The 27348-nt window shown below is 39.4% G+C and overlaps 1 protein-coding gene across 1 annotated transcript in view; it reads left to right on the top strand.

Annotated features, from left to right (window-relative positions):
- Positions 1–126: 126 nt before the first annotated feature.
- LOC129412350 (calmodulin-binding transcription activator 1) overlaps positions 127–27348 on the top strand; it is a 277417-nt gene continuing 250195 nt past the window's right edge. Inside the window, exons 1-3 of the mRNA XM_055165928.1 lie at positions 127–170; positions 5539–5640; positions 22256–22359. Of these exons, the coding sequence (XP_055021903.1) occupies positions 146–170; positions 5539–5640; positions 22256–22359 (231 nt within the window). The 5' untranslated portion in view covers positions 127–145. The remainder of the gene's footprint in view (positions 171–5538; positions 5641–22255; positions 22360–27348) is intronic.

Genomic DNA, 27348 nt, shown 5'->3' with positions numbered 1-27348 from the left:
CAGCGCTCAGAGCCAATGGGAAGTTGGCCTCGGTCGGACCGACTCGCCGCGTGCTCCTCCGGTCCCTCCTCGTGCTGTCCTCGCCGTGCACGCGCGTGGTACCCACGGTCGTGAGGAGGAGGAGGATGTTGCGCGTGAAGGGGAAATGGCTGCCGAAAACAAGCCGGAAGGTAAGAGAAATATAATGGGATTAATTTAGTAGTATGAGCGCCTTGTGTTTTTACAACACTTCTAACTCTGTGTAGGAAAGACATTTGGGTGAGAGCAAGTAGAGAAATGCTCGGCAGAAAACGGCGCCGCTGTTTTCACCCGAACAGGCTGCTAAAACGTGGAGACATACCTAGCCAGCTAATATTAGCTTACGTAGCCAGCTACTATTCCCATCGTAGCCCACATTTCCAGCACGCCACGGCCAAAAACAGTCGGCAACACAATAATACTACTGTTACCGCGTATTTGGTCAAGGCTTTTGTCTGAACGCCATTAGTTTGACTAGTTTAAACACCGCTAAGTGAATGACAACATGTCATTGGAATCGACTAACTTCTTTCCTTATTGCCAAGCTTCAAAAAGCGGGCTTCTCGCTTCTTCGCGCCCTAGTTTTACATTATTTTGATCGAAAGTGGCTTCGGCTTCGTCGTCACGCGTGTTTTAAATGCTTTTAGCCTTTGTACATCTGTAAAATCCTTATTTTGTTGAGGAGTGTCGCTTACTTTTCCGTCGACGCGCAAGAATTGTCAGAAGAAGGGCTGTTCGTAATCAGTGTATCTCATTCAAAGTGATGTGTGCCTTTTCTAACGCCACTTTTGCTCCGCACATTCTCTTGACTTGGTCTGTTTTTGCTTTGAGACCAAATGTAACGCTGTAAGCCCGCTCCGCTCCTCGCACTCGAAGCGAAATGCCATCACATCCTGAGCAGACGAGGCAGGCAGGGAGGATGGAGAAGCAGCCTCCAGCCGCCACACCGAAGCTGCTCATATACGGACAAAACACGGACTTTTCTCGCGTTTACCTGATTCACCATGGCTCCTCACTCAAAATGCAAACTGTAGGATCATTTAGTGAAATACAGGCTGGCTACATAAGTTCTAATCTAATTTAGGAAGCCAATAGCCTATCTTTTAGAATTGTCAAAAGGAAATAAAATCGCTCTTGCATGACTCACAACGAATAGCCTATGTTTTTAAACTTGAAATTGGTTTGTTATTGCGTCTACTTAAAGCTTTCTGCTATTTATCCCGGTAAATGAAATGGTTAGTCAATTGAAATAGCCTATTGTATTTAATAACACACCGCCATTTGTGCTCAGCTATGGTTTCTATTACTACTTTTATTACGGAAACCAAGTCCCCACTGGCTGTCAACGAGTCATTTTAAATTGGCTGCATGATTAGAGGGAGAGAGAATAAAAGCATGCACATAAATTGTTAGGTTTTCATGTTGGGACAAGCTTTTGAATAAGCGACATTGTCAGTCACCCCAAACGCGAATTTCTTTTGAAGTCTTTAATGTCGTGAAAGCGGGTAAACAAATTGCTGTTGCACATTTTAGGAAAATTATATATATACAAAAAACAAAAACAAAACAAAAAATCGTTGAGGCTTCCAGTTTGTTTGGATGCCAGTGTGCCAAGTAGGAGAGTAAAGTACCACAAGGGGGTGCAATTGAGCTAAAGACGCTCCCATAATGTGTTAATGAATGGACTGTCTGTGGCTATGACCAAAAATGAGACATAGAATTTGTGATAGTAATGACTTGACGATGTTGTGTTGTAGAAATCACTTAAATACAAGTTAGGAGCAGACTGTTGTGGTCTAACCCAGAAGATATTACTGCATGCCCTCTCTTGAGTCCCTTTGCTGAGGTGAAGTTATTTTAGGTGCTATTTGAGGTTGGTCAGTAAAGAAGAGAAGAGAGGAGAAAGGAGAGAGGATTTTAGGTTATGTCACCAGTCATTTTAAGCCTCACTGTTTACTATTACGGAAATACTGTCTGATGTTTATTTTGTCGGCTGTGTTTTTACACGTGGTGAATTGAATATTTCATAGTAGATTATATCACTATCCTAACTGTGTTGTAGGATTGATTGTGATATAACTGCACATATTTTGGAAGATTAGCTATAGCTCTACAAATTATGAAATCAGCTAAATCTGACTTAATCCAAGTTTATTAAAGTCCATTAAAAACACTTTAAAAATACAAATATTAATAACTTTTGCATCATACTGCAGATTTTATAAAAAGTTCAATTCTATTTATTTTTTATAAACTAGGGAGTCTGGTTTAATGGAACTGATCACATAATATAAACAAGGCATTTATATTTGAATTTTAAAATGTTTCACACATTCTGTTTTTCTCCAGGGTGTCAACAATAACTATAAAAATTATGATAATAAATTTCCAATATTTTTCTCACAATAATCGTCTCTAAAATCTAAAACAAGTTTGTGGTAGTCCTGTTTGTGTATGATGCAGTCAGAGACAGAGCCCAGTGCCACTTTAACCTTCTGTCCTCCTCTCCGCCTCTTCCCATTGTCGCTCCTCTCTCCTCCTCTCCTTCCTGCCCTCCTCCCTTATATCACCCTGTTTTCCTATTCATTGGTTTCAGCGTCCTGTTTATAGGTGACATTTTGAGGACTTTTAACCATACAAAAGTCAGAATATAGTTTTGAATTACTTGTTGTCATCGCATCACTCTGAAACCTGTGGATACAGTTTTTCTCCCATCCCCTTGTCTTCCCTCTCCTCCTCTCCACCTCTGCTTCTCTTCTCTCCTACTCCTGCTCCTCTTCCTGTTTATTGGTGACATTTGAAGGACTTATTAAAGAATATTGTTTTGAATTGTTAATTGCTAGAACAACATTCATCAGTCCAGTCCAGTTGTCTTCCTCTTTTCCTTCTCTCCTCCTCTCCTCCTCTCTTCCTCTGCTCTCCTGCTCCTCTGGCCTGGTCTCTGTGAGGTGTGGGTCCCTGTGATGGGGCTCAGATCAGTAAGAGTTTCAGCGGGTGTTAAACGTCAGGGGTCATGACCTGGTCTCACTCACACTCCTCTTGTGTTTACATCCTGGACTCTCCTCTGCAGACAAATTCTCAGCAAACTCGTAAAAGACACTAACTTGTAGGCCACAAGGACTAGGCCAGTGTCACACTAAAATGTGCTAATAATGATCTAAAATAGCTTAAATGTGCACTGCATAAGTGTTCTGATTAGTGGTCTGTCACCTTCTTGTCTCCATGTCGGTGTTACTGTTTTGCCTGTTCCTCAGTATGGCATTCAACATATTGATCTAGCATCAATTGTATTGTTCAAAAATTATATTGAAAAGCATTAATTTTTATTGTGAGCTGGGTCACCTTTTGACAGATCTGATTTGTATTTTAAGATAATTTATGATTTATGTTTAATGCCATAGTGTGGAATCTCCATGAGCAGATGTGTTACCCTGTAGAGATTGTCTGCTATGGTTTTTCATGGCCAGTGCCAATACCGATGATAATCCACAGAAACTGCAGGTTGATTTACTCTGCTGATATTTTTGGTCCGATATGTAGGGCTATTTTGCTTATTCTTTCCAAATTTTGTAATTTAAATTCATTACAAACTCACCCACAGCCCCCCTTTTTTACCACAAACTTGTAAGGGAGCTGTTTCATCACGTTTTGTGCAGTTATCTCTTTATATTCAAGTGTTAAAATAAAGTGTGTGTATATTCTTTAGCCAGTTGGTCCACCAAGAAAAAATAATACAACAATACAATAACAGGCTTCCTCTGAACAGCAAATTTCAATAAATGATGCAAGTTTTATAATTGATCACATGCTTGAAATAATCAATCAATAATTCAACTGAGAGCTCCTGGGCCTGGGGCTAAATGCACTGTAGCGTTTTGTTACAGCTGCATCATGGTAAAAAGCAGAGGAACTACAAAGACCTTGACCCTTTGCTGCCAGCACAAATAAATGACTTGTGTTAAACTCTCAGATCATCTCATTTTGACATTTGAGACATCACGTGAGAATTAACACACAACCGCACAGTTTATTTTACTCTGAGGCCCATCTGGAGACTGCACCTAATTGTTAGATTTCAAATCAAAATGTTCACACTTTTCTTCAACCAATGAATACTCAACAAATCGTTCTTCCCCAAACCTTCCCCCAACAGTTAAATGACAAATCTGATTTCAAATATATGCTTGTATTAGTATTACCACAATTGAGCCATTCAAAAGTCAGAGTGCAAAAACAACACCAAGTACTAACTAACTTCACACTTGTACTTGTTAGGTCCATGTATGAGCCCAGTTTTAATCCTGATGTAGACTTGGTTTACTCCTGTTTTGGTTCTATCTTATTTAGTCGAGGTTTGAGTTGCTGGTTTAGTTCCAGTTTAGTCCAATGCGGTGTGTGCTTTCTCATCTCACATTCAAGTTTCAGTTCAGCTCTATTTCAGATGTACGGTCCACTCTGGAATATAATCACAGCACATACAAATATATGTTTTAAAAAGACATTCCCATTGCCATAGCAGTATTTTTACATCTTGGACTGATAGTGTGTTGTACTGAATCTTAAATATGTGAGGGGCAGTATGAGCTCTTTGTACTTATTCATCTTAAATATAAAATGATAAATTTGAAATACAATGGAGGTATAAATATTTGTGAGTTGTTTGGGGAAGAGGAAGCCTTTTTATTGACCCAGAACGGTGTGGATGGTGACATTGTGGTTTTGTCAGGACTATAAGGATTTATGTGGTTACAGCAGAACTGAGAAGGCATAGGGTGAGTTAGCTTAAGTTTTGGTTCTGACTGACCCATTTCTTCAGCTTTTTACTCACAGTAGAAGTACATGCTTCTTTTCATGCACAGTTGTGAGTATGAATAGATTAAAGACATGCTCTGAACTGCAATGAATTTCTTATTAGGCCCTATTAGCCTCTGCTCTGTTCTTCTGTTTACCTGCGACACAATAGGAACCCTTATTGACTTTTATCAAACCAGACCAGATACTTATCCATACTGAAACTAGTATTGAAGCTACATACTCATTTAAACATGGATGCTGATAAAAACATGTTAATAGGACCAAATCAGACCTTTACTAAATATGTCTCAGATGATCAAGGTATCAGAGTACATGGTAATATACAAAATAACAATGATTTAGTGTTGAAAATTCCATTCTATTACTATCATCCTTGAGGTGGATTGAAAGTGCTACAGTATTGAGTTTGCAAGGTTGTATCGTAAACTAGACCAAAGTGCCATGACCCTGATTCCTGCATGTTTTCTTACACACAATCGATGCCAACACACTCATTTGTGTTTTTCTGTTATTTTCTCTAATGTAAATACTAAGGCATGTTTACAACAGTCTCTTGTGATGCATTCCTGTCTTGTATCCAAAAGGTTACTGTGTGTATCTTTTATTTAGCCCATATTGCTTTTTGCATGGGGAGTTTGCTTATCACAGGCTTGTAGATTTGTTTCTGTTGCTCGATTTTCTCTACTTTTCTCTCTGCTCCTGAAGGACTGAAGAAAGTTCGTAATCCGGATCGAATGTACAGATCAGGAGTGTGTTATGCTGGCCATGGTCCACCTAAGAGTATCAGTGATGACACAGAGAGCCACAGTAAGATCAGCTATTCATACTGCATCAGCTACTGCTACTGCTACTGCTACTGCTACTGCCCTATCTATTATTCATCCATTGATTCATTTATTTACTTCTTGATTACATCCTCTCTTTTTCTCCCTCTCTTCCCTCCTCTCTCAATCTCTTTTCTTTCTCACCCTCTCCCTTTCTCGTCTCTCCCCGTCCCTCCCTCACACCTCTTCTTACTCTTCTTACTCTGTCTCTCACCCCTCACCATCTCCTCTCTCTCTTTCCTCCCTGCTCTCTCTTCTCTCTCTTTATTTCTCACCTCTCTCTCTCTCTCTCTCTTTCTCTCTTCCACTCTCCCTATCTCCGTCTTCTTCTATCACTCTCTCCCCCCACTCCCTCTCTCCCCCTCTCCTCTGTCCTGCACACACCTCTTCCTCTCCCTCCGTCTATCCCCCCGTCTCATACACACACCTTCTCCTGTCCTCTCTTGCATGCACCTCTTCCTCCCCTCTCCTCTCTCTTGCACACACCTCTTCCAACTCTCTCCTCCCGTCTCTCTCACGTGCACCTCTTCCAACTCTCTCCTCTCTCTCTAATGCACACATCTTCCTCCCCTCTCCTCTCCTCTTTCTCTCGCACACCCCTCTTCCTGCCCTCTCCTCTCCTCTCTTGCATGCACCTCTTCCTTCCCTTTCCTCTCCTCTCTCTCTCACTCGCACCTCTTCCTCCCCTCTCCTCTCTTGCACGCACCTCTTCCTCCCTTCTCCTCTCCTCTCTCGCACACCCCTCTTCCTCCCCTCTCCTCTCTCGCACACACCTCTTCCTTCCCTCTCCTCTTCTTTGTCTCGCACACACCTCTTCCTCCCCTGTCCTTTCCTCTCCTCTCTCTCTCACACGCACCTCTTCCTCCCCTCTCCTTTCTCTTGCACAAACCTCTTCCTCCCTTCTCCTCTCCTCTCCTCTCCTCTCACTCGCACACACCTCTTCCTCCCCTCTCCTCTTCCTCACACGCAACTCTTCTTCCCCTCTCCTCTCTCTTGCACGCACCTCTTCCTTCCTTCTCCTCTCCTCTCTCGCACACACCTCTTCCTCCCCTCTCCTCTCCTCTCTCTCGCACACACCTCTTCCTCCCCTCTCCTCTCCTCTCTCTCGCACACACCTCTTCCTCCCCTCTCCTCTCCTCTCTCTCGCACACACCTCTTCCTCCCCTCTCTCTCTCTCTCTCCTCTCGCACACACCTCTTCCTCCCCTCTCCTCTCCTCTCTCTCGCACACACCTCTTCCTCCCCTCTCCTCTCCTTTCTCTCGCACACACCTCTTCCTCCCCTCTCCTCTCTCCACACTCTCTCTCTCCCTCTCTCTCGCACACACCTCTTCTCCCCTCTCCTCTCTCTCTCTCGCACACACCTCTTCCTCCCCTCTCCTCTCCTCTCTCTCGCACACACCTCTTCCTCCCCTCTCCTCCTCCTCTCTCGCACACACCTCTTCCTCCCCTCTCCTCCTCTCTCTCGCACACACCTCTTCCTCCCCTCTCCTCTCCTCTCTCTCGCACACACCTCTTCCTCCCCTCTCCTCTCCTTTCTCTCGCACACACCTCTTCCTCCCCTCTCCTCTCCTCTCTCTCGCACACACCTCTTCCTCCCTCTCCTCTCCTCTCTCTCGCACCACACCTCTTCCTCCCCTCTCCTCTCTCTCTCTCTCTCTCGCACACACCTCTTCCTCCCCTCTCCTCTCCTCTCTCTCGCACACACCTCTTCCTCCCCTCTCCTCTCCTCTCTCTCGCACACACCTCTTCCTCCCCTCTCCTCTCCTCTCTCTCGCACACACCTCTTCCTCCCCTCTCCTCTCCTCTCTCTCGCACACACCTCTTTCTCCACCTCCTAAGGGCTGCTCTGTTGATTGAAGTGTCTGCTTTACGGGATCACGCTGTCAATAGCTCAAGTGTTGTCGTTAACCAAGAGTGATTGTTTCAGGTTGAGGCCACGAGATCAGGACCTGCTCAGACCCTCAGAGGCCAGGCTTACACTCGGAGCCTTCAATTACACTACAGTTGTGTAAAACGTGTAGCGGACAGGTGGGGAGGAGAGCCGGATAAGTCAAGTCAGACTTAAGATGATAATACATGAGTGTTAGGGTGAGGTGTATCTCTTTATCTGCTGGACTTGTGCTGTTTGGATAAATATCTGATTGAGATTTTTTTCTGTCATGGTAGTTGACTATTGATACATTTAATCATTGTTATTTTGGTCATCTGGGGGTCCCACATTTTTTAAACTACTATGTTTGTCCAAAGTCAATCTGTAGAGAAAGAACCATTTTTAGTCATGCTTTGTAGTCACTGTAGATTGAAGACTCTAATTACATGTGCATTTTTAAAACAATCTAGATATTTATTTACACATTTAAAAGGTCCACAGTGTAACTTTACTCGTTGAGGCTCCACTACCTGTTTGTTTCCATGGAGATGTTCCGCTGTATAGCATTAAAGGTGTATGGCATTTGCTCCTGGATTGAGAGCAGTGTAGTTCTGATATAGACTTTACCTGGAAAGCAAGTTATTTCTTAACAATAAAAAGACCTTTAATTAAATAAATGCAAGATAGACAAGTTAAATACCATACTGTGGTATATTCCAGGCAAAGCAGTTTCATAGTGCATCTTTAAATTGCGATTTAGATTGGACTAATGTGACAGAAGAGCAAAGAAAAACAGCCGGGTGTGTATAGTGTGTAGTGTGTGTAGTGGCAGTTCAAATCCCCATTAGCGAGGTTCATCTTCTGCAGTGAGCCTGACAAACATTGTGGTGTGTTTGCTTGCGTCTGGTTGCGTTTTACTCTATGGACCAAGAACAAAGACAACACGACATCAGAGCTGAGGTTTTTATGACTTGTAAAATTCAGCTTCTGTGGGAATTGCTTGAGTGCATTTACAAGTCTGTGCGCCGCTGCTATTTTCTGCCACAGCCAAAAACAAATCATTCCCAAATATAGGCCAAACTGAACCTTGATTTGTTTTGCTTCTTTGGAGGAAATGTGTTGCAGTTTTAGCCTCTGACTTTCCTAAACAAGTGTCCTTCGTAAAGCAGATGGGTTCTCTCAGCTGAACACAGCCTTTCATAAGAAACTCATAAGACACTCTCCCATATAGTCCTGCATGTGTGTTAATGTGGATCAAATTATGCATAATTAGTTATACTCTTGTGCCATTTATACTATGTAGACTCAGATGTTTACATAAGTTAAAAGATGGCAAAAATTACCTTGCATCAAAATGATATTTTATTTTATGGTTAATGTCCCTGACTAAGGTGAATTCCTATGAGCATTATAGTGTTAAAAAGAGACAGTATCATTAAAATTACGTATAGAATATCTCTATAACACAGGAATTAATCAGTAAACTATATAATATGCAGAGGGTTAAGGGAATACAGTGCAATCGTGTATTGGGATTGTTGTTGTTATTGTTTTTATATAATTCAGAAAAAATGACTTTATCCGAAGGGGAAATTTGATAATGAATTACCCATAGAGAAATATTGACCTCTGCTCTCCATCTAAAATTTAACAGCATCAAATCCTAGACTTAAAATGCAAAGAATTGTGTTTTATTAATGCAGTGAGTTTGATGAACACAGTTGTATCATAGTTATTTTATTGTCTGTGGTCAGGATGTGTCTGACAGCTGTGACTGACAGGCTCTTGCTGTTTCTGCTGCTATTATTGCGTAGTCTTACAGTATCCAGTCTCCATGTGCTGTGTAATGCCTGGAGCTCGCTGCCTCCTCTTCCTCCTCCTCCTCCTCCTTCTATAACACGCTTTAGCATTTGGGGGTAATTGGACTTATGGAGCGGGCCTTTGTTTGTGTGCATGTGTTGAGGGGGCCTTCACCTCTGCTCTCCTGGAGATGGGATTTTCATGGCTGAGTGAACGTGCTGAGACCGGAGAACATGTAAAGAGTCATTTTGGCTTTGTTTCAGGTGCTTAGCGTACCTGCATGTTTGTTTGGACTTCCTGTTATCGCACTGACCTGTTTTCTTTCAACTGTTTAGAATTCACAAGTTGGAGAATGTTCCATGATCAAATTTTAGTGTTACTATTATTGTGAGAAGAGATGCATGATTTTACAAATATACACGATTATTGACATCACTACGACAATACAACTGTGAAGTGCAGGATTTTATTTTATTACCCTTGTATAATAGATCATCGTTCCTCAAGTTTTACTTCCAAAGAGGTCCCGATTATTATGTAGATCTTATTTAAATAACCATGATTATTGATTAACCAAATAATTTTGATATTCCCACTGACAACCTGTTTAGATTTTTGGATTCAAATTTTTGACAAAAGGTTTAAGTTTAGTTGAAGTAAAGATTTAGATAATTAATTATTCTGAGTATATTTTATTTAAATGAGTATTGATTTTCACTTCACTGGCCTTGTATCTGTGTATGTGTTTCTCTATGGAACTCTTTGATTTAAAAGAAATTATATGCAAACTGTCAGGAGCTTGGATCTAGTTTTCCACTCATCCCATTAGTTTTTAGTTTGTATCACTCAATCTTTACTTTTTAAATGATAGTCATTAAAGATCCTACATTACACACTGACACTGACTCTTGGGAGCTTTAAAGCACGCTATAATGTTGTTACCTCATTAAAATATGCCTGGAGTTGTCTTTTGTTTCATTCACACATGTTTGAGTAATCCTTTATTATTAGTCTGTTTACACCTCAAAAGTTAAAAAGGCTCTGTTCCACCTTGTGATGTCATGGTGTGGTAATTTTCCTTTTGGTAGTTAACAGGCAATTCTAGGTCTGAAAGTATCCATCTAGTGATAGTGTATGGAATTTAAAGGCACAGTGGAGCACTTCCTATATTACCACATGACATCACAAGGTAGAACAGAGTGTTTTCTGTTTGAGAGACGAACTCAGCCTAAATGTGCAGGTTTTGTGTGTTAAGTGTGTGAATGAACCAAAACAAAAATCTTTATTTTGGATATTATAACAGATCAAAAAATGTTCCTTTTAACAACTTTTTATATAGTTCATCAGAAAAAACATTGACAATTGCTATGATGAAATACATTAGTGGAAGCATGTGTGAAGTCTGTACCCATTAATACTGTTTTATGATGTTAATACAAACACCCAACACCATCACACATCACACGTCATAGAATAAATGTAAACACTGAATGTAAACAGACAACTTTGAGCAGGCTGCATTTCTTTTGGCAGAAGAATAGGTGTCACCGTCAATGTTCAAAGTGTGGGAGCAGCTGCCTGCTACGCCCCCTGCTGGGAGTTAAAACACCTTTTACATCCTTAACACTCTGCTCCATGATACCGCTCCAAGGCATGCAGTCTTCTCTTTGTAGTTGGGTTTGTTTCATAGCAACACCGCCATGAAGTTGAGGACACAGAGTTTTTGGCTGGTGGGCGGTTGTGATATTAGCGTATGTTATGTACGAGTGTTTGTGAGCGGGCTATAGGCCAAATGATGCAGATAATTGGTTTCCCTGTGCTCCTCTCAGTGCAGTCTTCTCACTCGGCTCCTGTCAATAAGAGGCTTTCTGCTGTGGGCGATCGGACCATACTTAGTTATTATGAGGAACACCAAAAAGTGACAGTGAACAAACTGTGCTGCGGATGCACTGCTCTGTCGCTCCAGGTTTGTGTTCAGTCAGAAACAATACAAAAGACAGTGCACACACTTCTATACCAAAACTTCAGGTCAAAGCACTAAAGTCCAACAACAGTGCAAAGAGTTACTTGAATTGAAAATATGAGTAGTTTTGACAAACTTATGTAGTTCTCTGGTGAAGGGTCTGTCACCTGCTTGTCTCATTAAAATATTATTGCTTTTCCTGGAATGTTCAGGCCGATTTTTTAGTGTTGTTTTGACTGACCTGCTGCACCTGCTCTACACAAAGCTTTCTTTTAACAGTAATGGGATGAGAAAATTGCACACAATGTGAATATACAACTCTCTTAAAGGTTTGCAGTAAAAAAAAACAAAAAACAAAAAAACGTTGTGAATGAATTTGTAGTTAAATTTAAATGACATAACTTGGGGAAACTAATCAAAATTGCAAAGGTATCGGCAGAGATTATCGGCCATTGGTTGCTATGGATGCTAAACAACTGGCATCGACCTTGAAAATATCAATATCAGTCGATCTATAGTATAAATTTATTGAGGGCTACATAATACATTGCAATTGAGTCAGTATTTGATTTAGCCTAATTATAAAATCACAAAGTCTGCAATTTTTTAGGTAATAGAATGTCCTCTGCTAGCTATTCTCTACATACTTAGATTAGATTAACAGTCAATTTGAAAACATAAATCCCAAATCTAATTGCAAGACAGAAAAGTTGCAATTTCGTTTTTTCCCAAAAGTTATATACCTTAACTTATCTTTGGTTTATTCAGTTACAGGCATTTTCATTTCCAAAAATTCTCAGTATGGTGGAGTCCCTGCTTGCATCATTGGGAATAGACAGTTTCAGACCCTCCACCTTAAAGTACTTAGTGCTCATTTAAGTAAGAAGGTGAATTGAATTACATGCTCCTCTTCTTAAACGTGTTGCTTTGGTGCACCATTTTTCATCATATTTTTCCTACTTTCAAGATTTATTTTTTGTTCCAAGCTAAATCATCAAGAGGTAGACCAAGCTTTTTTTGACTTGACCTTGGATGGGTTATTAAGTGCAATTTTCTTTTCCTTTCTGTCAGTTCATTTTGCTTCCAAGTCACATAATGCAAATATATCTAAACTAGTCAAATTAAAATGTCATTATAACTCATGTAAAGCATTTTGGGTAAAGTTGTATATTCCAAACACCAGTCCAGCCAATATATAGTCATTTTTCCACTCCTCCTCCTCTTCTTTCACACGTCTCATTCCCTCCGTTCTCATTGACAGCTGTCATTAAAACCCTGCTCTTGTCTGTCTTGTGTCTCACTTTGGAGCAGATTTATTTTTGTTTACACTTTTCTTCTCGACATCTTGAGCTCGCCTTCGCCGCCGTAAGCACCTTTAATTTCGCTAAATGCTGTCAGTCGCTGCTTTGACATCACGTCTCACCCTCCCACGCTCTTGTTTAAATTTAGATAACTGCTTCCATATTTTTATTGTCATGAAACTATTCCACACAAAGGCCTGGATGTGAAGTGCATGCTTAATATTGCATGGGTAATATATTTGTGCCTGCTGTGACCAAATGGCATTTATGTCTTGTATTTCCTCCTCTCTTGTCCATTCTAATCGCCTCTTCTTCCTGTGGCGGTTTTCTCTCTGCATGTCCGATGCAAAGGAGGCTTTTTATTAAATCCCCTGCTGCAGTTACTATGATTTAAAATAATATCTTTGCTTCAACTGGCTCTCCTCCTCTCATTGGGACTCCATAAAAGTAATTGTGTTGATATAATACTGTGATTAGGAGGTTTGAGACAGGAGGGCACACGTCTAAGGAACATCTCTAGACAAAACAAAGCAACTTTTGGTCATATTTTGTCTTTTTATGAATTAGGTTGATATATAATAGAAAACAGATTTCAGAATGAAGAACATAGGACTGTCATCATATCGATTAATTTAAAACTAAATATAACAACATGGGTCCTGAAAATATTGTATAACAGATAGCAGATAACATTTCAGTTAGCTTTAATAAAGCATAAAGTTAACAATGAACAAATAGTTTATTAAGAATGATTCAGACTTGGTAACCACTTACTTAAATAATACCCTAAACCTACCTCCTATCCCCACCCTATTAACGTGGTAGTCACTAAGCCTGAATCATTTATTAAGGTATTTATTCATTAAGAATTGAGTATTTGTCCATACTGGCTAATTAAGTGTTATCATGAATTATTTTGTAGTGCTCAAAATGGCATTAGAAATGTAAAAAGTCTCTCTTACTGTTTCTTGAGGTATGGAGTGAAGGAATCAAATATATCTCAGCAAAATGGATTACCATGGTCCATTAACGGTTATCAGATATTGACAAATCTTTGCCAAAGTCTAGGCACTAAAATATTGCAGATTGTTGCGTTCCAGTTTGGTATCTCTGCATCTTATCTTGACATCTCCAGGCCCGAGGTCAGTGTGTTTGGCTGTGCTACACATTTTACACTCTTTTTCAGCTCAGTACAGAACTTAGTTTATTTCTCTATCATTTCGTTTCGTTTTTTTTTTTTTTTTTTAGATTTAGGTGAAGTCTGGACATGCATGTGTTACTCTCCCTCCTTTGAGCCTTATTAGCCACTGTGGTTACATTCAAACACTTTCTTTAGCTATGCAACGCCAGTAGCGATTTGTGGAATGATCTATAGCCAAAACATTAGCTTGCAATTTCTCTACAATGTGGGCACAGATTAAAAAGAAAAAGTGTCACTCCCAGAGCGCTCTTGGACAGAGACGGAGGAGAGCGGCTTCTGCGTCCAGGGCTGGGATATTGATTAAAGATTTGTTTTTGTCAGCCTTTCCAGTCTCATGACCCTCGCGCGTCTCTGGGGTGGGGCCGGAGCAAGCTAGCATGACAGATACCCTTAAATTCGGCCCAAGTGTTTGCTTAGCAGCCAGGATCGGCGATAATCCACGCATCACCACACACACGAACACACATGAACAGACTACGCACACGCATGATGGGTTTCCATGCTTCTTGCAGACATTGACTTATATTCATTTCCTTGAGACCAATCCTTAACCTTGACCATAGTCATGACTTGCCTAACCTGCCTTAACTTAAATCATAACCTGTTTTAACCAGACGTAGACATACTTAATTGAACCACAAGAGAACTCAATATCTCACATGTTACAAACAAACACAATTTTAAAAGTACATCAAAAATAGATCTAGTCTAGCCTATTGATTGTTATGTTGTTTTTTTTTCATGGCCAATGCTGATACCCATTGTTTAGAATCCAGAGAAACCGATGGTCTTTAATCTCTGCTGATTTTTTTTGTCTGATATGTAGAGTTGATTTAGTCTGTGTAATCCCTCAGTTGTTCAGGTAGGATCCATAGCAAACCGGTTGTAGGATCCACAGCAAACCAGTTATACCATGTATATATATATGTGTGTATATACATATATATATATGCCACACACACACACACACATATATATATATATATATATATATATATATATATATGCACACACACACACACACACACACACATATATATATATATATATATATATATATATATATATATATATATATATATATATATATATATATATATATATATATATATATATATTTTTTCTTTTTCTATAGGGTTGATTTTTATCATTTTCCCAAATTTGAATTTTTGTACAAACTCATGCACAACCTTGTTTTACTATAAACTAAGAGAGCCGTGTCATCACATTTTTTCAGTACACTCTTTGGACTCAAGTGTTCAAAGTCAGATATATCTCTATGCAAGCATCTATATGTATATTTAGCAGTTTTAAGGCCGATAACCAGTATGCTAAAAAGTTCAAATGTTGCTGATCTTGTAATAAAGGATTTACATCATGAGGACCTGATTTTTTTCGTCATAAAGAAGACAGGTCCCCATGAATTGAATATGCACATACAAAGCAATGTGATAAATACCTGACCATATAATTTCCACAGACAAGTTTGAAGCTGGACAGATGCGTCTGTGGACCATGATGCACTGCTCTGCTCCTCGTGTCCTCACAAACCTCCATACCTGCGATACGACCTCGCGCTGATCAAGACCCCGGCTGTAATTGGCTCTGGTGGTCTCGCTCAGCTCAGCACATCCTCACGTAACAAGCCCCAGCATCGGACGCTCCTGCACTTTACTGTTTTACAACCAAACCCTTCTTGGCCTCGCTACAAAGAGTCATTAAGCCCACTGTTTAAACTCCCAAATAAATATAACTCATTACACGGGACAGAGCCGGGGGAGGCGCAAACAAGCAGAGTGCCACAGGGGCTTTGATCAGCTACAAGAGAAAAGCAAAAAGCTACATTTTCTCTTTCATAGCCAAATTTTGCGCTTAATTTGATCTCCATGCATTTATCGGATCAGACAATTTGATTAAGAAGAGACCGTCTATATTTCTCAAACATATTCCAAACCTGGCATTTGAGCCGCTCCCTCGTGGGGCTTTAAGTTGACGCGCAAATTACGAGTCTGATCGTGAATTTCTATGCCACAGTGGACACATTTTTAATTAGTAAGCAATACTTTTTTGGCTGGGTTTCTTGGGCTTTATCTGTGGAAATGCCCAGTGGACGAGAACTGTGGGGAAACAGAGGCTGAAATATTATTATGTGGAACAAATAATAGTGTTGTAGATAGTGGTGTTTGAAAAAGCCCAACAGAACATGCTAATGACTTACTTTGTCTGAAAACAACAAAATAGTCTGGGTCCTCCTCTTGTTTTTGTGCCAGTTTTAAAGTTAACTCAGCTTTTATTGTGGCTCTTATAAATAAAACATGTTAAAGTAAGATATGCTACAAGTTGGGAAACACTGATCAGAGCTGTACAATATGACATTAGCATATCAGTTAAGCTGCAACTTTTCTGGTGAGGGGGTTGGCCATCAGCTTGAATTTATGGAGATGTTATTGCTTAGCTTGTAATGTTCCTCTGTATGGCCTTAAACTTACTGTATCTCCATGGAGACAAGCTGATGACACAACCAGGCGAAGTTACAAGTCAGATCTTTCAAATGTTTTTCAAGTAGTTTTTAGCCATAACCAAGATTAAATAAATGAAAGATCAAAGTCAGATTTTCATGACAAACAATAACATCTCCATGGAGAAAGGAAGATGTCTGACACTATTTCAGAAATAGTCAGAAACACATTTATGTGGTGTCGTGGCCATGAAATATTCCAAAACTGTATTTTAAAAAATTAAGCCATAATAATCTATTTGAATGTGTATTGTGCAGATGGCCAGTTTAGTGTAAAAGTATAATTCGATACAGTCTGACCACTAAATAACGGGTTTGTATCGATGCAAATGGAATTAAACCAACTGTCAAAATGAAATGAGCCGAATTATCTCCATGTCTTTCTCTTATGACACAACCCTGTAACTGATCACAACAAACAGCCTTTTCCACGTGACATAAATATATGTGAGCAGTGTTACCCCACCTCTCCTCTCGCTCGCTCGGCTCGGTGGGCGGTGGCAGGAGCAGCAGACTCTTGGCAGTTGTTGCTGTGAGGTGCTGCCAGCCTGGACTGACGGAGGCCATATTCATTTCTTGCTTGTTTGGGTTCTTTGGGCTCAGTCTGCTCCACAGTCACTGGAACACATGCTCCGTTGGACTGGGGTCAGCTGATGTAGAGAGAAGCCAAGAGCGCTGTGGCACATAGCTCCATAGATCACAGCAAAGAGCATTTAGGTACACAGGTGAGCTCTGCTGCTGTAGGCAAAGAAGAAACTCTGCTGAAGGGGCACTATGGAACATTTTTGATACCAAATAGAGATGTCATAGCTTTATTCCTGGAATGTTCCTTGTTTTGAGAAATAATGCCGCACTAGGGAATATTCCAGAGGTGCAGGGGGTGGATGCCTCATCAGAAAAGTTACATGGTGCACCTTTTTGTGCTCCAAGTTTTAGTGTCATTATGATTGTGAGAAAAGCATTCAGAATATTGACTCTACTGTTTCGGTCCAACCTCTTTCATTTGAGCCCTGTCCAAAATAGGCAGCCGTAAAACAAAAACTAAGTTGCATAATCATTCTTTAAATGTAAATGTATTATTATCTCATCTTTACTATCCATCTACATTTCATTAGCCTTCATTAACATAATTGGCTAAGTCACTTTTCAAGATTAAAATACAAAAATAAACTGCCGAGATGCCAATAAGATGACGTGTGGTGTTGTTGATTGTAAAAATCTTTCTGTCTGGCCGGAAGCTTATGGCACATACAGATACAGCAGGGTCTCCACTGTAGAATGAGACAGAAAAATCTGTTTGGCCAAAAAATTACTTTGGCAGACATTATACTATGAGACTGGTTATTAGTATTCTTTACTATAAAAATTTACACTCATTTTATTTCTTAAATTCAGTTCTTCAAATCTTCTGCTTTACTGCATGACTTAGGTTACTAAGGTATTCATTTGAGCAAGTATCTATACTAAAAATTCACATTCATAGGACAGAACTGAACCTTTCCTGAATAGCTTCAGAATGATCTTGAGCTGTATCAGAGCAAGTATAAGAACACATAGACTAGTATACACCCACGGGCCACTATGGAATATTTTTTTTATCACATGGCATCGCAGTCTTATTAAGTATGGAGTCTGTTCCTTAGCATCGAAATTGAGTATGAAATTTTAGTATTGTGACATCCCTAAGTCAAACCGATTGATTAAAATACTAAGATAAGCTGCCTAGATGTCAGTGATTGTGAACATCTTTTTGATTGGCCGTAGGCTTAGCCAATGGCACATACAGATGCAGCAGGGTCTGGAAAGTAGAATGAGACAGAAAAATCAATTTGGCCAAAAAATGACCTAGGCGGTGATGCTATGAGGCTGGCTATATATATGATTTTTTTTTTTACTATTAACATTTTCACTCTACAATTTGAGAGTGCAGTTTATATACATATACTTTGAAAGGCTGTGTAACCTTATATACCTGAGACTTCCATTTGAGTTTGCAGAGAGGAGTTTTTGTACTTTTTGACAGCTCAGAGTTGAACATTGAGTGCTTTGCTGGTGAGGAAATCCTTTACATACTAGAGCCATGTTTTCTTGTGCGCAGGCTCATGTTGGTTTGTGCCAGAGGGCAAAGCTGAGGCTGCCTCACCTGCAGAGAGACCCCGTCCTCTGTGTCTGCTCTTAGGCTTTCATTTGGATCATGCTGAAAGATATGGAGCGAGAAACAGCACACAGCTACATGCTCATATTATAGACACATTTTACTGCCATGAAAACAAACTTTACTTTTATCAGTTTTACCATCTCTTGTTGTAGGAATTTCACATGTAAAAATCTAGTGTGATGATGATTCTTGCAAGAAATAATCTGTAAATTCTGACAATTGTTACAGTTATGGACAACTGAACAATTATTTTAAAAGTATAGCTTGTATATTTTTGGTAACATTTAACTATACCTTAACTAACCTTAAAATAAAACCCGGACTCTTAGTCATAACCCTAACTTTTAACTAATTACCAAACTGAATCATTCTTAATAAACCATTTGTTTGTTATATGAGTTAAGTATTTCTTCATGCTTTATTAAGGCATTCATTTTTGTTTCCTTTACTTTCAACTGTCAGAATGACAAAACTTTATTATAATACTTTCTTCTAATGTTCAATTCTTCAAATCTTCTGCAAATCTTATTTGCAGATATTTGTCAATTCAAATTGATTCCCATAGGCTCGTCATATCCTCCACCTAAACAAACTTAATGTCCCCATGTTTTCAACCAGTTGTGGCGTGTTTCAGAGGAGCCAGACTGGGAGCAGATGTTGGATGTGTTTGTTAATCGTGCGGAGCCTTTTCATTGCAGTCACCTCTCTCTCTCTCTCTCTCTCTCCCTCTCTCTCTCTCTCTCTCTCTCTCTCTCTCTCTCTCTCTCTCTCTCTCTCTCTCTCTCTCTCTCTCTCTCTCTCTCTCCCTCTCTCTCTCTCTCTCTCTCTCTCTCTCTCTCTCTCTCTCTCTCTCTCTCTCTCTCTCTCTCTCTCTCTCTCTCTCTCTCTCTCTCTGCTCCTCTCACACGCACAGCTCAGTTCTGCTCCTCTCACATGTACAGCTCAGTTCTGCTCCTCTCACATGTACAGCACAGTTCTGCTCCTCTCACATGCACAGCACAGTTCTGCTCCTCTCACATGTACAGCACAGTTCTGCTCCTCTCACATGTACAGCACAGTTCTGCTCCTCTCACATGTACAGCACAGTTCTGCTCCTCTCACATGTACAGCTCAGTTCTGCTCCTCTCACATGTACAGCACAGTTCTGCTCCTCTCACACACACACAGCTCTGGTCTGCTCCTCTCACATGCACAGCACAGTTCTGCTCCTCTCACACACACACAGCACAGTTCTGCTCCTCTCACACACACACAGCACAGTTCTGCTCCTCTCACATCCAGCTTAGCTCAGGTCTGGTGTGGTCACACATGGAAGCAACCACATATTGCACAGATAATCCAACCACTATACTGAAACTATGGTGGCACAAGCGAGCCATCTCTGAATCTTTTCACTAAATACTATTCAGAGAGTATAAATGCTGTGTTTTGCCCCATGGTCTTAATGAGTGATGGGTGGGTTTTTCCAGTCACAGTGAAGTATGAACTCTCAGACATGGAAATAGACAGTTGCAGTTGCCTTTTGAAGACATTATAAAGCTACTCAGTCACATGAATCATGGTTAAATGGAAACCATGATCTAGGCTAATGAAAATCTTGACATAATTTAGCTCAAATCTATCTTTTCTGTTAAGTTAATGTTGGAAAAAAGGGCCATCTGTTTCTTAACTTACTGGGAGTCATATTTAAAAATGACTAAAACAAGGCTAAATTAGATGACACTGAACCTGAAACAGGATAGAATATTTTAAAGCAGACATATTATACAAAATCTACATTTCAGAGGTTCCAACAGCTGCATGACTCTTTGTCGTGATGATGTTTAAGGCGATGTCAGTTCCCATTGAGCACCCCAGTTTTCTAACACAGAAGTCAGTTCTTTTATTAAGCTGTTTTAGATAAATATTACTATTAAAAATGTGCAAAATACAACATCATGATCCACAAGTGTCATAGATTATAGCAGACACAAGCACAATTGTTCAGCTTTAAATCACAACGCATTTTCATTCATATTCTGAGAGAAAACCTTTGCTTTATTATGCATTTAATTTCTCAATATTACCTGATTATTAACCATACATTTGTTACATTTGCTTTCCTCTACAGACTTGGCAAGTTCAAAAAGCCTCCATTCTTTACTTTCTTCACACGGCGCTCTCCTCTTATACGCCCATAATGTTCTTTCAGACGATCTGTATTGGCTTTAAAGTGAAGTTTTGCTTTGGTCGAAGTTTTTGTTTATTTTTCTACAGTAAACCACCAATATCAGCCACCTCCTGGGATGCATAGTCAGCACTCAAGTATTTTTTCTTTATCTCTCCCTTTCTTGCACAATTTATTCGCTAACAGTTCTGAACTCAGCAAGCATTATTTGTCCTCTATTTTTTTTTTCGTAAATGATATTACAATTACACCCAGAATTCCGTGTTAAGCGTACTAAGCTCATTTACATAGTGAAGAGAGAATAAAGGCTCATTTGCGCAAGCTGGAACATTTCCTGGATTAGCTGCTACATCTGTGCCTCCGATGCTTATTGCCATTTTCAGATGTATCTTATTCATATTAACCTCAAACACTGAAATGCATTGGACAAGACAGAAGGTGCTCAGTCAGGGACGCACAGATTCATTTTTGTTTATCTTTAAAATAGGAGCAAGTGTAGCTAAGGGATTTTGACAATTTGAATGGAAAAATAATTGTGATTTTCAGTTTTGCTATTTATTTTTTTAAATTCAAATTAATTTCACAGTCTGAGTTTAAAATGTCCAGGAGCATTAACATTTAAACATAAACTGCTAACCAATACTAAAAAAAGCAAGAAAAACATGGACAACTGAGCATGTTTTTAGAGGTCTAAACTACAAAGTTAGTAGCTTTTATCCACTGAAAGAAATGGAGACACAGGGATATTTAGGTAGGACATTATATTAAGGGCTATTTCCTGATCTGTGTTATAATGTTGTTCCCTCATCAAAAATTTACCTGGATTTATGTTTTGTATCATTCGTTCAGCATTCAAACATGTTTTAAAGCTCACAAGAGTCAGTTGTGAGTAATATAGGACCTTTAACAAAATAAATTGCAGTTGTTGCTAATTGCTTTTCAATTACAATGTTGATGCAATTACGATCAATACAATTAATCTTGCATCCTAGCCCATTGCTGTTCTATATATTGTTCTTTAATCGCTTAATTGTTGAGGATAATAAGCAAACAGGCTTAGACCGACCCCCTAGAGAAAATGACACACGGAATAGTGATTGAAAGTTGGCTTGTTTTAACACAGTGTTTTGTTTCTTATTTATGCTATTGGCAAATATGAGTAAAAAGCATAAAACAGCATTGGTTTATCTTGGGAGCACTTTGTTTGTGAACTGAATCCGTAATGTGAATTATAGGCTGAATGACACACACAATGATGTAAGCACATTGCATTGTAAGGGCCACAGATTTCCCATTGTAAATCCCTATACACTCCACAACCACTCAAGGGCGTTATTGCATCTAAATAATGAATAGTAGCCGTCTTTACAAGTTGACAATGAAAAATTCTTAGTGAAGTCCCCTGACAGCACGCATTTCACAGTAAAATAATTTAGTCTAGCGCCAAGTAAAATATATGCAGTAGCCTATTCTTAAATTAATTTCCTCGCTCATTTGGGAATTTTCATTTTCGAGTCAGCATTTGTTGCCGGGAGACTGATAGGCTGATAAAGAGGGAGACAAGCGAGTCAATATAAGCTACGGAGCCACTACTAAATGTGCGGCTTGTTTTGTTTCAGATGAACATGGACATTTGAAAATATACCTGCCCAAGAAGCTGCTTGAATGTCTACCAAAATGCACGTCGCTGCCAAAAGAGAGACACCGATGGAACACTAATGAGGTAAGGCCAGCGCTGTTCCTGCAGATCTGTGTACCATCCATCTCCTACACAAGAGCTCGTCCAAAACACAGCAGAAACCACAGCAGCAAACCACAGCATTCACATACAAGTCCTCAAAGTGGAGCTGCCCAAGATATTGGCTACAACTTGTTTCGTTGCCAAAATACCCATGTGAAATTTAGTTAAATTTAGTTAAATTATTGACATTCGCAATAACTTCAAGTGTTAAATATTGAACATTAAAAAAAGTTAATAATATTATTTTTGTATTTATTTCAGCTTATTTTATGATTTTTTTTCCAATTTCACAATATAAGTTTATGAATTTTATCTGAAAATCATCTTGCAATCTCCCCAAATTGCAAAAAAGCTTTAATTATTTATTTATTTATTTCACCAAAACATTCAAAAAACTCAACCAAGACATTTAAGGCACATTTTATGAAGAACTGCAAAAATATGATATGATTATTGATTTTGAAAAAACAAAACAAACAACTGAACATATCCACTTGGTCAACATCTCCCAGCTCTACTTCAAAGCACCTCCAGATATGCAAATAGGCAGTTACAGTAACAGTACACATTTATTCTTTCAATATATCAATGCATTATTCACACCATGGACTAATGCTTCACTCTCAAACAAACTCCCACATGTTGTTGTATTTAAGCAGGATTAAACATGTTTCACTTCAACATCACCCACAGACTTGTGCAGATCAAAGTGAGATGTCATTATGAGTTTTTTATGTATTTTTTATTCTAATTTGTGCTGTGACTTGTGGATTCACGACTTGTTTATGTTTATGCATTCATCTTGATTAGATTTAGGCTTTACCTTTCTGCAGTCTGGAGGGAGATGTCTTCTTATTGATCTGTTCTTAAATTAGCCCGGCGTATGACCTGATGTATGCTGTTTGCCTGTGGACTGAATATTCTTTCTTAAAGGGATGGCACTGCTTCATTTACTTCCAAACTCATTTATGCCTCTCTCTCGGGGCTCTTGATAAATTCATCATATACGATCTGACTTTAGATACACACAGAACGGATTCTTCCTGTCCGCAGAGTAAGCGCTCGTAATTAGACCTAAATACACTCCACAACAAATCTTCAAACTAATATGCAAAAGTCAACCATCCATGCTTTTGATTAACAAATTGTGACCATATAAATATAGTCGTCTGCTGTGATGGAAGTTAATTAAGTGAAAAACAGCCAGATGATAAGGCCCCACACGCACCTCCCGTAGACTCAGGATGTTTCAAAAGGCAATCTGTCATTGACACACATGGGACTGCACATTTATACAACTTAACAATGGGACACTTTACTGAAGCAACACCTGAAGCAACTTTATATTAAGATACTGGTTTACGCAATGTCCACAACTAGGCCTGTCACGGTAAGGCCATGAATGTATCCACTTATCTTTGGATTATGTTAGATGGAATATTAATTTTTGAGGGTTCATATTTTTTCATTGCAGTAGTGGGGAACTTTTTGATAAAGTGTTTCTTTCTGCAGTTTCTTTATTGCAGTTCATGTTTTGTAACCATATTGTAGATTTAGAATAGTTTTTGGGGACAATTATATTTAAGGGTTATGGTGTCAGTGGCAGACATTATTTTCAATATTATCTTTTATCGCCTATTTTCTTCAGCAATATATTGCACTTAAAAAAATGTTGTCGTGACATGCCTATCCACAGTGCAAGAAAATATTGATCAGTTGTAATTTGTTTGATCCATGCTTACACTAGAGGGAGGTTTTAATTTTTGAAAAATATTTCTGAAATGTCACAAATTTGTCACAATTTCTAAAGTGTCACAGTGTTACAAAATTACAAAATGTTACAAAAATGTAAATGACAAGCAGGTGCTTGTTACAGAAATGCCGTTATGAAGAGGTGGGACAGTTTTCTGTTGTGAGTTTTGAGTCAATGAAAACAAATTTCTATTATTAAGCAGTTTTACATCAATATTACAATGAGCAAAATTACAATGGTGATCTTATTATGTATAGGGGGTGACAGTAGCTCAGTTGGTAGATATTTTGTCCGCTAATTCGAGTTCGCAGTTCGAATCCTGGTCCCAACATAAACGTCACTGGCAGAGCGGACAGGTACACTGACTCACAGTTTGGCAGTGTGAATGCTGTTGTTGTGTCATTGTGAAAGAGACGTAGCCCACCTCACTCCCCTGTGCCTGTGTACACTGGTGAATGTGTGTGTGTGAATGGGTGAGTGGTTCCTTGATGTAAAGTGCTTTGAGTGCCTTGAAGGTGGAAAAGTGCTTTATCAAAATGTTTACCACATTTTTTCTTTAATGGAACTTACTATATTGAAATATTGCAATCATGTCATTGCAATACTAAGCACACTTATCAAATATCTCATTACTATGTAACATATTAGCATTAGAACAACTTCTCCTTGACTGTGGCAGGCTTTGACAGAGGCTTGTGTGTTTCTAATAGACTCCTGCTGTTAACTGGTTTCATGTATGTCCTGATCTGTACTGCTGTAGTCTATCGTCATTAACAACTTAACTGATCTGAACCAGTGAGTGTCATGTGTGACTATGTATATGTATGTATGTGTATGCATGAGCATGTGGATAAAGGCTGTCAGAGGGAGACGCCTGCAGGTATTGTTTTTAATACATGAGAGCTGCTTGGAAATGCTCTTTGTATAACACAGACATCTGCTGAGACTGTGGTGGTAATGGTGCTCCTTCTTTCAATCATTTTACTGAAAACAATTTCTAGAGTAAGAATGTCACTTGTTGCTTTTTAGTTTTAAGCATTCTTTTTTCCTTCCTCCACGAAAGATAAAAAGTAAAACATGTCAAATAGGATATATGAAGTTGGAGCTTGCAGTAGTTGGCGTCACATGTGTCCATGATATGCACAGAGTTAAAGAGGGCGAGATAACCTTTCCTAAAACCAAGGGCATATTTGTGGCCGTCAGAGTTTGTGTCTTGTGTGGGGCAGAGATGGGAGGAGGGAAGGATCAGAGAGCCTCTTGTCAGTGCAATAGTGTGACTCTTAGTGAAAGTGACACCTCATCAATTCAGTGCATATTTCTGGCACTGGCGCAGCATGCTTAATGCACTAATTTCCCGCTTTTTACATATAAGGGATCTCAGTAGTCTGGTGCGCAGAGCCGCTCCTGTCTGCCGGCCCGCAGCGGCTTATTCCTCCCGATTGTTCATGTTCATTTGAGCAAAAAGAAAAGTGATTGGAGGGCATTTACTTAGCGTTGTTCTTTTCTATGAATATCAAGTATGTAAAGCTGGGCCTGTGGATGTGTTGGGCTCTTAGGCCTCACACACAATGGAGAGGCTCACAGGACGCGACAGCACTAGATCAGCTGGGTCATTTTAATTGTCTGGGAAGATGTCATTATAATGGCTCCAGCTCAAGATGAAAGGGCTGTGTGTGAGGAAGCCTTGTTTGTTTGAAAGCTTATTTATTTTATGAATCAATCACTGAAAGGCTGTTTAATCCCGATTTAAAAATCCAATTAAGAAAAACAAATACAAAGAAATCATTGGTAAATTTTTACCATGTTGCAATAGTTAATGTTTAAAAATGTGCCTTATTTGCAGGATCTTTTGTTTGTGTTGCTGGAAATGTAAAGCCGCTCTGAGGTGCATTTGAATGTGATTCCAGAGGATGTACAGACTTAATTTGAGTTTGAGTGGAAAATATGGAGGATCCGAGTCAGTGCCTAAAAGTGTAATGTGCAAAGAGAGTAAGTGTGGAGCTAATACACAAGTATTCATTTCTCTGTCTTTGGCACGCTTCCCCAGTGCAGCTTCATTAGATGAAGGTGTGCTGGAATACATTTCAAGCATTTACCAGAAAATTTGATAAACCAATCGAATCAGAATTCAAGGGAGGGGCTGCGAGTTTAGGGCTGAATAGAGCTTGTCATTGAATCATGAGCACCATGCACTGTGCGGAGGTGCCTGAATTATCTATGGGAGAGGAGGACCTGCTGCTGTGAGGGTCTCCAGCAGACAAAGCACTGTATCAGGAATATGAAAAGAGGTGAGGAGCAGAAGGAAACTAGCTTGTGAATACAGTATATAATACAGGTTGTTATGGTACGCAAAATCAATACGCGAAATTAGAATATCGTGTGCAGTTAGAGCTATGGAGAAAGTAGAGAAATTGTAATTTACACTGTCAACAAAGTCATTGCACATACTGTACATTTCTCATGGAATGACGGTGGTTAAGGCTGTGGTGGTGATATGGCTGGTGGCACAGACTGATGGCCAAGTATTCAGCTCCAGGGCATGAATGAATAAAGGACAACTATAAAGCTTTTAAAGCACATAAAAATGATCAGCCTCGTCATGAACATTCTGAGCACAGAACAGTATCTATTAAGAACATTTAAGTTAAATAGTTCTTTCAAAATCTCCATACAAAATGATATCATATTGGACATAATATGACAAATGCTGGAATGTGAAAAAAAAAAATAAAATCTGTTATCCATGGATATTTCAGAATGATGAAAAATTAGGATAACTTCCATAGCAAAATACCAATTCAAAACACAATATTATATCTTTTAAATGGGCAAAATCTCCTCAAATGTTCCCTATTACAGACACTGAAACCCATGATATGGACTGAGGACATTTGATCATTCAAAAGATAAAATATTTAGTTCTGAATTGTTAAGTACTATAGCAATGGTGTTCTTTTCCCATCTTTCTGAATTCCATGGATTTATATTGCTCTGTCTGCCTCTAAAACAGGAACAAATCCACACACGGGTCTCCGGCCAACTGCTATTGTGGGCAGCCTGCTCTGGCTCCCCGACCTCTATTTTGCCAGACATTTCAGGCGAGATTAGAATCTTTTTAAAGAAGGACATCTCACACGAAGGGAGCTGCAGGCTTGTGTCCCTTTAAAAGATCAAACAAAGTCGACCCATGTTTGTGGTTATATGGGCACCAAGACCAA

This window comes from Boleophthalmus pectinirostris, unplaced genomic scaffold, assembly GCF_026225935.1.
Source record: "Boleophthalmus pectinirostris isolate CB_2022bp ecotype Guang Dong unplaced genomic scaffold, ASM2622593v1 HiC_scaffold_8, whole genome shotgun sequence".
In the NCBI taxonomy this organism is placed as follows: Eukaryota; Metazoa; Chordata; class Actinopteri; order Gobiiformes; family Gobiidae; genus Boleophthalmus; species Boleophthalmus pectinirostris.
This window is presented reverse-complemented; position numbering and strand designations above follow the sequence as displayed.